This window comes from Diaphorina citri, unplaced genomic scaffold (assembly GCF_000475195.1).
Source record: "Diaphorina citri unplaced genomic scaffold, Diaci psyllid genome assembly version 1.1 scaffold182, whole genome shotgun sequence".
Lineage (NCBI taxonomy): Eukaryota > Metazoa > Arthropoda > Insecta > Hemiptera > Psyllidae > Diaphorina > Diaphorina citri.
This window is the reverse complement of record NW_007377619.1, coordinates 43,090-56,827: the sequence shown is the minus strand read 5'-3', so window position 1 is coordinate 56,827 and position 13,738 is coordinate 43,090. Positions and strand designations below refer to the sequence as shown.

General features: G+C 37.6%; 3 protein-coding genes across 3 annotated transcripts; 1 reads left to right on the top strand and 2 right to left on the bottom strand.

Annotated features, from left to right (window-relative positions):
• The first annotated feature begins 639 nt into the window (after positions 1-639).
• Positions 640-6,102, top strand: LOC103505577 (dehydrogenase/reductase SDR family member on chromosome X). The gene is given in 7 exon segments (XM_026820887.1): positions 640-1,116; positions 1,524-1,636; positions 1,945-2,113; positions 2,557-2,764; positions 3,180-3,371; positions 3,537-3,615; positions 5,905-6,102. Coding segments are annotated over 7 exon segments (1,071 nt in total). The 5' UTR covers positions 640-1,004.
• A 696-nt stretch (positions 6,103-6,798) lies between these two features.
• Positions 6,799-9,851, bottom strand: LOC103505576 (membrane-associated protein Hem). The gene is made up of 3 exons (XM_017442481.2): positions 9,800-9,851; positions 8,661-8,848; positions 6,799-8,531 (listed from the first exon to the last, which is right to left on the bottom strand). Exons 1-3 carry the CDS (start codon positions 9,849-9,851, stop codon positions 7,554-7,556), a joined length of 1,218 nt encoding a protein of 405 aa, XP_017297970.1. The 3' UTR covers positions 6,799-7,553.
• Positions 9,852-9,952: 101 nt separating this feature from the next.
• LOC108251929 (membrane-associated protein Hem-like) lies at positions 9,953-10,912 on the bottom strand. The gene is made up of 2 exons (XM_017442480.1): positions 10,822-10,912; positions 9,953-10,699 (listed from the first exon to the last, which is right to left on the bottom strand). Exons 1-2 carry the CDS (start codon positions 10,897-10,899, stop codon positions 9,953-9,955), a joined length of 825 nt encoding a protein of 274 aa, XP_017297969.1. The 5' UTR covers positions 10,900-10,912.
• Positions 10,913-13,738: the final 2,826 nt, after the last annotated feature.

Here is a 13,738-nt window from a genome sequence, read left to right as displayed (position 1 = left end):
AACCAATGAAGTGAGTCATGTTTACATGAGTGTAACTGACATACAAAATACATATTATAAAAATGCAAATATTTGACTTGCCAATTGCCAATACAAGCATAAGGATGTAAAAACATGGTTCCTTTTCTCCCAAGAAATCTTCGTTCGTTGTTGCTAAATTTATAGGCGTTTTACATCATCGAGAGGCTTAATTGTATTTCTCATAAAAATAAGTTTGTATTCCCTCTGACTGATGATTTTTTTACTGATTGGGTGCCTGGCGAGTGTATAGTATCAGTAGGGTACCTACTGATTTCCCCAGTGGGATTAAATGTGTTTCTTTGTTTTTGTTCATGGTCGTAAAAAAGTATAATTTTTTAATCAATTAAAAGAGGGCACAATAAATTTAAAAAAGGGGGGGGGGGCGTAGAAAAAAAAGTTTGGGAACCGCTGGTCTAGTAATTTTATTTTCACGCCATGCTAGCATGCTAGCTACTCCAAAAAAATGAGGAAGCATCCAAAAAGCCCCATTTTATTTTAGAAACCCGAACCCCTGATTATGCAAAATTTGTTGCTAACTTCACACTGTTTTGGAACCCCTGTATTTTTTTTTCAACATTAGCTAACTTCTCACCATTAAAATAATCCGTTTACCGTTATCAGTTTTTATCACCGTTATCGGTTAATCGGTTATCCGTCGTTACGTTATCAGATTATCATTATCACTTTATTCCTAGTTCTGTAGTTATTTAGGTAGGTATCTTCTACCTGATTACTAGATTCAGATTCAGACATAACAGTCACGGTAAGAGAATTATCACCGCAGTTCGAGTATTTTACACGCATCACTGCACTACTTCTGTGGTGCAGTGTGATTGCATTGAAATGTCTGCTAAATACTAAATACACAAAACTCCAAAGTGAAAGTAGGTCCTTAACAAGCTAACAGCATCTTGGATCAGTTTCTGAGAGAAAGTAGTAGATGTGTCTGATGTGTTGACCAGATTTTTAGTCAGTTGTCCACAATGATTTCTCTGGGTCACATCTTCTACACGGTTGTTTATCAGATCTTCTACTACTTGTGCGGAGGCAAAGCAATCATTCAGGATATTGTCAGCAGGAAATACAATAAGTTTGGTAAGTTAATTAGTAAATGTTTATTTTGTTTTCCTTTTCCAATACCTAAAAGTACTTTCTTTGTCAAAGGCATATTTATGTAGGGACAAAATTAAAAACTCTTTACTATTTCAGGTAATTTTTATTAATTTCTATTCTAGCATCACCTTTTTCAACTGGACTTTTAACCAGGTTTTTGATTGCCGTCACTCTTAAATTCTGTGTTTTCCCCACAGAATTTAAGTAAAACCAGATTGCCCACACAGTCACCCATCTAGGCTTACAACATCCTTAAGTGGTTTACTTGATTGCTTTATGTACAGCTGATGTATTAACTAATCCGCTTGCTAACAAGACAAATGAAACCTTGGGTCAAACAAACATTGATTAATTTTAATAATAGTTCATTACCTGTTATATTTTTTCAGAACTACCTAACCGGAGTGGAGATGTTGCCATTATTACAGGAGGTGGCCGAGGAATTGGTTTCCATGTGGTCAAGAAGCTATTGGCATGCAACATGAAAGTTGTCATAGGTAGGTAACAAAAAAATCTAAAGCAGGTTAATCATACATAATCCAACAAGGAAAATTTGTGGATTTAAAAAAAAAAAAATCAGTGGCTGAAGTACTTAAGATGTAGTTTTTTTTTTTTTTTTTTTTTTTTAATAATTTTTCTTTTTTTTTTTTTCAAAAAAACTTCCAAAAAACATTTTATATAAATGGTATACCCATCCGTATAAGCAGAGCTTGTGCTAAGATGGGGAAAAAAGTAATATGCCACAAAAGGTGATTTATTAAATTATTACCTACTTTCTTTATTTAATTAATTTTTGTCTTTTCTTTACAGGCTTGTAGGAATGTTGAACAAGTTCAGAAAGAAATTTCAATCTGAAAAGGTATCAGGGGACAGTTTGGAAGTGATACATTGGACATGAAAAGTTTGGAGTCAGTACATAGTTTTGCTAAAACTGTGGCCAAAAAGTACCCAAGTGTCCATGTACTTTTAAATAATGCAGGTATTTAAAATTAGATAAGTACCTAATTAAACAAAAGAATAATAAAAAAAGAAGGGGGGGGGGGGGGGGAGAGAGAAACTTGAGGTTTCAAGGGAAAGAAAAAAAAATGAACATCTTACAAACGTATTGGATCTACTACTTATGTATAATGAAAAAGTAAAAATAGGTACCAAATTAATTGTATTATTTTAGCTTTTTAGCCCATAGGGCTGACTTTGTCTCATAGAGGTCTAAGGCCAGTCACTCACTAACAGATAGACTTGACAGGTACACCTGATCAGGTTCCATTTTCAGGTCTACCTGAGACTTGATGAGGACACACTATCAGGTAAACCTGACAGGTGGACCTGATCAGGTGTGCCTGTCAGGTCTACCTGATAGTGGCTGGCCTATCACCTATGTATGTTCAATAATTGTATATCCTACTTTTTTTCATTCCTCAGGAGTCATGTTTGTTCCTTATGAAGAGACCAAGGATGGAGTGGAGTGTCATTTGGCCGTCAACTATTTGGGTCACCTATTTCTCACCCTGCTTTTGCTGCCCAACCTGATCAAGGCAGGCACATCAGACAGAAAAGCCCGTGTGGTCAATGTGACATCTTGTGCCCATGAAGTATCCCCTGCTATCAATTTTAGTGATCTTAATATGAGGTGAGGTAAAAAAAACTGTAAAGGTGTGTTCAAACATAGTTGATCGACGTCGATTCGCATCGATCGACATCGCGATGATCGATCGACGGCCGTCGACTATACAGGGTGTAACCTAAAGGGACAAAAACCGAATTTATGGTTTAATTTCCTATGGGGCACTTTTAGGTTGAACACCCTGTATGTGGACGCACCTTAACAATGAGGACGAACCTAATCTGTTTGGGGTAAATTTCGCCACAGGCCGAAATCGAACCCGCGACCTAGAGCTTACAAATCAAGGGTGGTACCTTCCTTCCAAGCTAACTAGGCTAACTATTGAACATAATTGATCATATGATCATTCATTAGTTCATTACCATGATTTTACATTTTCATTAGTTACTTATCAATATTATCATTATTTTACCTTTCACAGCAAAGCGTACATTGCAAATGCCGCCTACGCTCAGTCCAAATTGGCCCAAATTCTGTCCACCAAAAGATTGGCGGCTCTGTTTCGAGATAACTGCCCCAATGTTAACATTGTCTCCGTACATCCTGGCATTGTCGATACAGACTTGTTTGACGGAACGATACTTAAAGTTACTGCTCCCTGGATACTGCGTCGGCCATGCCTTTTCCACAAGTTTGGCCATGCCTCGGGATGAACTAGCGGGATTCCGGAGCGAAGCGACGGAATTCAGCTAGTTGATCATATGATCATTCATTAGTTCATTACCATGATTTTACATTTTCATTAGTTAGTTATCAATATTATCATTACCTTTCACAGCAAAGCGTACATTGCAAATGCCGCCTACGCCCAGTCCAAATTGGCCCAAATTCTGTCCACCAAAAGATTGGCGGCTCTAGTTCCAGAGAACTGATGTAAAATGTTTCAATGATATGGTGCTAAAAGTACATTCTAAAATCCAGAGGGGCTACGGTACAAGGTAAGACAACTTGAGGTTAGAAATAGGTAAGAAAAAGTATTTTCCCACAAATCTTCCTTGCTTGCTTGGTTACTTACTTACTTACTTGATCTGGATCTGAAGCTTTTCCCGCCATACACTTTATAATGTGTACCTGTTTTTTATTTTATTTAATAAATTTAATTTATTTTGTTTATATATATACCTACCACAAACTTTTTTTCTTATCTTCTTCTTAAAGATATTTGATAGAGGGAACTGCCATGAGAAAGAGAAGGAAGACAGGACAGGAGAAAGACAGCCGTTCCGAGAACGAACCTTATGTGTCGAACCCGCGACTTAGCGCAAGGCAGACGCGCTACCCTCCAAGCTAAGTAGGCTGGCACAAAACTTGTATTTCTTCTTTGATGCATTTCTTCTTTCTCCCGCCATACACTTTATAATGTGTACCTGTTTTTTATTTTATTTAATAAATTTAATTTATTTTGTTTATTTATTCTTTTTTTATACCTACCACAAACTTTTTTCTTATCTTCTTCTTAAAGAGATTTGATACAGGGAACTGCCATGAGAAAGAGAAGGAAGACAGGACAGGAGAGAAAGACAGCCGTTCCGAGAACGAACCTTATGTATCGAACCCGCGACTTAGCGCAAGGCAGACGCGCTACCCTCCAGGCTGGCACAAAACTTGTATTTGACGCATTTTAATTCGACTTTTTCAGACTTACCTTGCGAGTGAATGGTAAAGAACGAAACCAAAATGGAATTCCTCTATTTGACTCTGTCTAATTAATGGATACCTATAAATTAGAGCTAAAAAAATAATACTATTCGAGTTTTTCCGAGAACGAACATTATCCCATCAGGATAAAATCCGCCCCGGGCGGGAATCGAACCCGCGGCCTAGCACTTACAAGGCAGACGCACAACCAACTAAGCTAACTAGGCTGGCTTTGATGCATTTTAATTCGACTTTTTCAGACTTACCTTGCGAGTGAATGGAACCAAAATTGAATTCCTCTCTTTGACTCTGTCTAATTAATGGATACCTATAAATTAGAGCTAAAAAATAATACTATTCGATTTCAGTGTATATGGTACATGTTATAAAAATGTGTCTTTATTTTTATTTTCAAACCTAGCACAATATAAATAATTACGAAATAAATAATAGTAAATAATGAGACATTTTGTTAATAAAACTTGAAATCCACGTTGAATTGGTTACCTACGGAAATAGCTGGCATAGTAAGGAATGAGATAGTGTTATGCTTATGCGTTAAAGGTGTATCCACACCATAGTTGATCATTGATCGCCGTCGACTGACAGGTCCACACTGCCTCGACAACATAGATTCACCTCGTCGTCGATGGACTATTTTTGGACATACCTTCAGGATCAACAAATCCCCCCAAGATACTATCAAAACAAAAAGTATCGCAATCTCCAATAGGTAACCAAATCAACCAGAACAATTTAACAACTAACCTATATGTAAAGACATTGTAGGGAAATATTGGGATGCGAGAGGAAAAATGGCCTAATGGTCAAAGATCCCGACATTTGCAACATACATACATACATACTCCTTCTTCCTTCGTTTTCCGATAACTCCGTCGTTACAGTTCCTTCTATCAAACATCTTGTAAAAAATCTTACTTATCCTATTTCGATCTTCTTCTTTGCCTTTCGATCTTCCTCTTTCAATACCGTGTTACTGACTTCACCGATTTACATACTTACGTACCTAAATGAGTGTTTTGTAGCTTTGGAAGTCTTGGCATGCATATGCATTTTTAATGCAGATTATTAAAAGCATTGTCATGTACAGCGGAAAAGAAAGTGAACTACTCAGACACAAAACTTTCCATTTTAACCAATTAAGTGAGTCATGTTTACATGAGTGTAACTGACATACAAAATACGTATCATAAAAATGCAAATATTTGACTTGCCAATTGCCAATACAAGCATAAGGATGTAAAAACACGGTTCCTTTTCTCCCAAGAAATATTCGTTCGTTGTTGCTAAATTTATAGGCGTTTTACATCATTGAGAGGCTTAATTGTATTTCTCATAAAAATAAGTTTGTATTCCGTCTGACTGATGATTTTTTACTGATTGGGTACCTGGCGAGTGTATAGTTGGGATTAAATGTGTTTCTTTGTTTTTGTTCATGGTCGTAAAAAAGTATAATTTTCTAATCAATTATTTTTATTTGGTTCCAGAGAACTGATGTAAAATGTTTCAATGATATGGTGCTAAAAGTACATTCTAAAATCCAGAGGGGCTACGGTACATTCCAGAGGCGTTACAGTGCATTCCAGAGGAGCTACAGTACATTCCAAAGGAACTACAGTGCATTCCAGAGGCACTACGTTACATTCCAAGGGTGTCAAAGCGGTACAACATTCCAGAGACATTGAGTAAATGAGTACATTTCAGAGAATAATAATAATAGACTCTTGAGTGGAACGCAACCACTAGGCGAGAGAAGTTCAACATCTCTTCAAGTTCCTATTTTGTATTGTTATGTTATCTAAATACAACACGTCATGATATTCATGGCCTTTTTGCAGCCTGTGTTACGTCACAGAAAAAAAAAAAAAAAAATCTCAACAATCACCTGTGTTGTCTCGTATAGCTGAATTTTGCAACCAAGAGAGAAATGTTGGGACCTAGGTCTCTCAGATCTGGATCTGAAGCTTTTCCCGCCATACACTTTATAATGTGTACCTGTTTTTTATTTTATTTAATAAATTTAATTTATTTTGTTTATTTATTCTTTTTTTATACCTACCACAAACTTTTTTCTTATCTTCTTCTTAAAGAGATTTGATACAGGGAACTGCCATGAGAAAGAGAAGGAAGACAGGACAGGAGAGAAAGACAGCCGTTCCGAGAACGAACCTTATGTATCGAACCCGCGACTTAGCGCAAGGCAGACGCGCTACCCTCCAGGCTGGCACAAAACTTGTATTTGACGCATTTTAATTCGACTTTTTCAGACTTACCTTGCGAGTGAATGGTAAAGAACGAAACCAAAATGGAATTCCTCTATTTGACTCTGTCTAATTAATGGATACCTATAAATTAGAGCTAAAAAAATAATACTATTCGAGTTTAGTGTATATGGTACATGTTATAAAAATGTGTCTTTATTTTTATTTTCAAACCTAGCACAATATAAATAATTACGAAATAAATAATAGTAAATAATGAGACATTTTGTTAATAAAACTTGAAATCCACGTTGAATTGGTTACCTACGGAAATAGCTGGCATAGTAAGGAATGAGATAGTGTTATGCTTATGCGTTAAAGGTGTATCCACACCACACATAGTTGATCATTGATCGCCGTCGACTGATAGGTCCACACTGCCTCGACAACATAGATTCACCTCGTCGTCGATGGACTATTTTTGGACATACCTTCAGGATCAACAAATCCCCCCAAGATACTATCAAAACAAAAAGTATCGCAATCTCCAATAGGTAACCAAATCAAACAGAACGATTTAACAACTAAACTATAATATAAGAACTAACTACAACATAGTTAAATATAGATATTTAAGTAGACAGAATATTATGTAAAATAAAATACACAGGATATTTTTCACGTATTGCCAAGGGTCTAGAAGGGTATGGTAGATGTTCAGCTAAACATTGCCGACTTTTATACAACACACCTTCGAATAACGTGAGCATTATGAAAGGGGGAAAAATACAAGCATAAATAAAATATATGAAAGGGAGCGACATACATATGGGCAGTTAACAAATAGATGGGATTTGGTATCTGCTGTAACTTATGGGGTATACGAATACACTTATTCACTACCATAATGAATGAGTACGCCAATAAACGCATGTTTACATAGCATGCTCCTGTTTCGACACTGCATGGTATGCATTTCTAATGAGAGCATAGGGAAAACATGACTCCAACAGATCCATAGTAAGGAATGGAGACTCCTGAACTATCTGATGTAGAAGCAGATAGACAGAGTCCCGATGTCGTGTAGATTCCTCATCAGGATCTTGACCTAGTCTCAACAAACTAGACGATGTGAGTGCTAAGAATTCCTTCATACGATCTTCCAAGTCTCCTTGTCCGCATAACGTGAACAAAGCTGAGAATATATGATTGATAGCACTTGCCATACAATGGATGTTGTTTGAGTGTCCCTCAAGTGAAGCCAAGTAGAAGCAAGCCTCGTTCCTAGCAAGCTTTGGTATACAGACAGCGACAAATACCATGAGTAGACAAGCCAGTACATGTTCATCTTCATCCAGATCCGTCTTGTCACTGGCCAGTGCCGTGGCTAAGGCAGGGTCTACAGTACACAGCAGACCTGCAGCCGATGCCATCTCATTCACTATTTTGGGATCCCCCACTGGGGAGTGCTGGTAGAAATCTTGCACGGAGTTGAGAAGGAATGGGACACGAGACTCCAACACTTCCTGGAGTGCAAGTTGAGCTATTCTTTGGAAATTGAGGATCACTCCTATGATGGTCATACGTTGGAGTACGTTCTCCACATTGTGAAGACGTTTGCTTTGTTCCTTCATGATCTCAGGCTTGTCAAAGTGAGTACGGAGTAACAGTAACACTTCCTTGTTGGCTGCTACGAGTTTCTTCAACTCCTGTACCTGGCTGGCGATGTGCCACATGAGTGTTTCATTGAGTAGCTTCATACCGTATGGTCCTATCAGATCTGCCAAGGCTCGTAACTCATTCACATCAGAGAACTCCTCAGCATTGAATGGAATAGCACCCTCTGCTGTAAGACTCACGAATGCACGTTGGTTGTATCCGCAACAGTTAAGGGTCGTTCTTGGAACGAATGGCTTTCTTCTATCCTATCTTGCTTCTCTCTTTGCTTTCAGGACTATAAGACCTTAGCAGTTACAGTTTCCTCTATTATTTCTATCTCAAGGGGAAAACTTCAGACTGCCACAAAAGGGACAATTCCTTACCTTAATTCTTTCGTTGTTGATCTCGACAGTTTTGATCATAAAATCCACGCCAATCGTAGCGCCCTGACCAGGCGGAAACACTCCTTGGGTAAATCTACGCACAAGACATGTTTTGCCTACCCCAGCATTACCAACAAGAACTACTTTGAACAGGAATTTGTAATCTTCCATAGCAAATCGACACACAACTGAAAAACGAAAGAATCATAAAAAAAAATTACTTTATTTATAATTCAATGACATATTTTGAACTTTAAAAACACCAACCTCCTTATATCTTATGAAGTCTTGGAACCCTAGGTTCTTTGTATGTTGGTACTGATAGAGTGTGTGTATAACACCCACATACTTATATGTATTTTAGTAAAGGCAGTGAATTCTTTAATAAACTTGATAAGAACAGGAATAAAGAAAACAAAAAAATCTTCAGGAATCCACAACTTACATAATATCACCTTTTAAAAGAATTAGAAATATTTTTAATACAATAAATGTTCCACATGTACAATTCTGATAAATCAATTTCTACTACACTTTGCTACTACAAAACCACTTCCCTCCGTAGTTCAAAGAACAAAACTATGAGAGTTGGGTCAAATGTCAATTGAGCACTAAAGCACTTAGATGACACATATTTAATGTATTACAAACAGTTCTCTCTTGATAACACACAAGCACTCTACTGACTACAAGTCATCAATATAATCAATGATTGTACTGCAGAATTGTAATCAACTGTAAGGTTTGTATAATCAATGAATCACACTGACTGCATCTCTTCTCTTGCAAAAGAAGTGAGGGGCAAAGTTCCCTAAAAAATTAATCATTGAAGTTTCCCTGTTGGTAAAGTTTGACTCTAAAAGTTTAAATTACTTTTAAGTAATTATTATGTTGGTGGGTAGCTATTACATCAGTAAGTAGCTATGTATAGATAGTCTTCTCACTACAGACCAATAAAGTTAAATTCCCCATCCGTGGCACAAGCTCTGCAACGGATGGGTATACCATTTATATGAAAAATGCATGTTCTGAGTTTTTTGTCAATCAAATATAAATGGAAACTTGTTTTTTTAAAAAAAAGGTCAAGCCACAGTTGCCACAGACCCTAACATGACTTTAACTACAGACACTAGTCCCACTCCCACAGCCTAACACAGGACACAGGGGGCCCTGGGCATTCAAGGGATGCATAATATACTAAAAACATCTGCCTACATGCATACCTATAGCTTGGAGTATCCATCCTTGTTATAATCACAATATAATTATAAGGAACTCTGGAAGTTGACGATCTACCAAATCTTCAGCTGATTTGGACTTTCCCTTCTGTACGGGAGGATTATCATTGTGACGTAACAACCAATAAACTTCATCTCTAACTCTGGAAGTTGACGATCTACCAAATCTTCAGCTGACTTGGACTTTCCCTTCTGTACGGGAGGATTATCATTGTGACGTAACAACCAGTAGACCTCATCTCTTGCATAGGATAGACCTATGAATATGAGCAGGGCTTTGGGTCCAAGGAGTCCTGGTTGATCAGAGAATAGTAGTCCCAACTCTTTGAGTGCTGTACGGAGGAATTTCCGCTTCTCTCGATGTTCCAGCGCGGCTTTAGATACAGCATGACTATAACAATCCTTTACTTCGGATACACGCTTCCCGTAACCTTTGATCGTATCGAAGAACCCTTGTATGTACTGGTGGATGTAAATCACTTCATCTCGGAACAAAGCAATGACCCAGTTATTCTCAAGGGCGGCAGTCCATAGCTTGGACACAGGCTCCTGGGAGAGAGGTTGATGACATAACATGAATCCGAATATAATCCATCGGTCCAAACTCTCTTGTGATAGATATTCACATGACATACGTTCTGTACGTGCTGGCTTCAACAATTGCCCTGGGTTTCCTACCAGACTTAACTTCTGATCATTTCTCATCTGATCTGCACTCACGTTACGATAGGAGTATATGGCGCGAAGTGACATGAGAGCTTGGAACAATAGCTTAGCGTGGGGAATGAATTCTTCCGAGAGTTTCTTCATGGGGACTTCATAGTCCATGATCATTTGACCTAGACGTGGGAAGTTGACATCACTTTGATTATGAACCATCTCATGGGCCGCATTGAATCGTGGGGAATGAATTCTTCCGAGAGTTTCTTCATGGGGACTTCATAGTCCATGATCATTTGACCTAGACGTGGGAAGTTGACATCACTCTGATTATGAACCATCTCATGGGCCGCATTGAACTTTTTTTTTAAAAAAAAAAAAAAAAAAAAAAAAAAAAAACTAGACATTTAAGTATTTGAGAAAAGAGGACAAAAACATACCAGCCAAATAGACTGACAGACAAATATGCCTGAATTGACCATAATAATTTAATTATAGGTGTCCGTACCTAAGTACCTAATAAATGGAGTAAGATCATATCACATATTGTGGAGTGATGATTACATTGATTGATAAATAGCACTATACCTACATTTATTAATCAAGATGCTCCCTTCTGCCCATAGATGGGATGGGTAACCCCACTTACAATAGGAACAAATAGATAATAGAACTTAATGCACACAACTAAAGCTTTTTTTAATTGGATTGCTTTATCTCTTACAGTACCTTTTATAAATAAACACACACATCACAAGCTAACACTCAATACAGTAATAGGAATTAAATTCCTCTCTCGGTGAGCTCCCAGGTATGGGCACTTTTAGGTTGAACACCCTGTATGTGGACGCACCTTAACAATGAGGACGAACCTAATCTGTTTGGGGTAAATTTCGCCACAGGTAAATCAAGTGTGGTACCTTCCTTCCAAGCTAACTAGTTACTAGGCTAACTATTGAACATAATCTTATATTATAAGAACAAGATCCATTCACTCATTCACATTTCACATTTCACATTTCAAAAAAATTGCAAATTTAAAAAAAGCCATTTTAATCATCAAAATTTCATCTACATGATGCCGTTTATTTCATTCCTTCATTCCCAGCCGTTTCTGAGATATAAGCGTGGTTCGCAAATCACGAACCACCCTGTATAAGTCCTGAGAACCACAAACTCTTTTAGTGCTTTTTCAAAAAAAGGCCTTAAATAGCGGACGAACTGTACTTTTTTGGAAATCCGGACCAGAAGAAACCATTCTTTTTATTTATTTTTCAGAATCCAGAAGAGGGTGCTACAACTGTGACACATGCTTGTGTTGGAGGGCCCATTAATGATTCTGGCACCCTATACTACGCCAACTGCAGAGAGGACATCCCCCATCCCATGACTGAAGACTTGGCCACTCAGCAGACCCTGTTAGCATCATCTCTCACACTCCTGAAGAAATACTACGATGACATTCCACACTTTCTGAAGTGGGTTTTTTTCCAAGAGGTTTGATAGAGGAAACAGTAACTGACAGGGTCTTATCGTCCCGCAAGCAAAAAGAGAAGTAAGACAAGCCAGCCGCTCCGAGAACGAACCTTATCTGTTTAGGATAAAATCCGAACCAGCGGGGAATTGAACCCGCAATCTAACGCTTACAAGGCAGACGCGCTACCTTCCAAGAGTCCAAGCTAACTAGACTGTCCTGAGTGTATATGGTACATGTTATAAAAATGTGTCTTTATTTTTATTTTCAAACCTAGCACAATATAAATAATTACGAAATAAATAATAGTAAATAATGAGACATTTTGTTAATAAAACTTGAAATCCACGTTGAATTGGTTACCTACGGAAATAGCTGGCATAGTAAGGAATGAGATAGTGTTATGCTTATGCGTTAAAGGTGTATCCACACCACACATAGTTGATCATTGATCGCCGTCGACTGATAGGTCCACACTGCCTCGACAACATAGATTCACCTCGTCGATCGACTATGTTTGGACTCAGGATCAACAAATCCCCGGAGATATTAAAGCAACAAGTATAAGTATCGCAATCTCCAATAGGTAACCAAATCAAACAGAACGATTTAACAACTAAACTATAATATAAGAACTAACTACAACATAGTTAAATATAGATATTTAAGTAGACAGAATATTATGTAAAATAAAATACACAGGATATTTTTCACGTATTGCCAAGGGTCTAGAAGGGTATGGTAGATGTTCAGCTAAACATTGCCGACTTTTATACAACACACCTTCGAATAACGTGAGCATTATGAAAGGGGGAAAAATACAAGCATAAATAAAATATATGAAAGGGAGGGACATACATATGGGCAGTTGACAAATAGATGGGATTTGGTATCTGCTGTAACTTATGGGGTATACGAATACACTTATACACTACCATAATGAATGAGTACGCCAATAAACGCATGTTTACATAGCATGCTCCTGTTTCGACACTGCATGATATGCATTTCTAATGAGAGCATAGGGAAAACATGACTCCAACAGATCCATAGTAAGGAATGGAGACTCCTGAACTATCTGATGTAGAAGCAGATAGACAGAGTCCCGATGTCGTGTAGATTCCTCATCAGGATCTTGACCTAGTCTTAACAAACTAGACGATGTGAGTGCTAAGAATTCCTTCATACGATCTTCCAAGTCTCCTTGTCCGCATAACGTGTCAAGTGCTCATGTTCAGCTATCGCTATCAATACGATACCTTTATCAGCTTGATCTTAATGCACAAATCATAGACACACTGTGGGATATGTTGGAAAACAAATTGGTCACTCACGATGATGTGGACAATTTCCTTAGTATCAAGGGTCTAGAAGGAGAACATTAAAGGATTCGAGTTAGCTATCATCAAATAGACGAATAAGGTTTCATTTCCTTGTATAAAATTTACATAAAAGACATATATTTAGATCTCATTTTGTTCAAATGACCAAAGTAGGTATATCCCCTCTCACGATCCAATATTGTTGCTCGCTTCCGTGGTATCTTCAATCCACTTACAAACAGTTCTCTCTTGATAACACACAAGCACTCTACTGACTACAAGTCATCAATATAATCAATGATTGTACTGCAGAATTGTAATCAACTGTAAGGTTTGTATAATCAATGAATCACACTGACTGCATCTCTTCTCTTGCAAAAGAAG

Excerpts from the sequence above, each read along its gene's own strand:
- LOC108251929 (XM_017442480.1), bottom strand. The coding sequence starts at position 10,899 with ATGGTTCATAATCAGAGTGATGTCAACTTCCCACGTCTAGGTCAAATG. Across the intron at positions 10,700-10,821 it reads ATGAAGTCCCCATGAAGAAA|CTCTCGGAAGAATTCATTCC; the intron begins CTCTCGGAAGAA and ends CCCATGAAGAAA.
- LOC103505576 (XM_017442481.2), bottom strand. The coding sequence starts at position 9,851 with ATGCATCCCTTGAATGCCCAGGGCCCCCTGTGTCCTGTGTTAGGCTGT. Across the intron at positions 8,849-9,799 it reads TCCTGTGTTAGGCTGTGGGA|TTGTGTGTCGATTTGCTATG; the intron begins GTGGGACTAGTG and ends TTCGTTTTTCAG. Across the intron at positions 8,532-8,660 it reads TCAACAACGAAAGAATTAAG|CCATTCGTTCCAAGAACGAC; the intron begins GTAAGGAATTGT and ends GATAGAAGAAAG.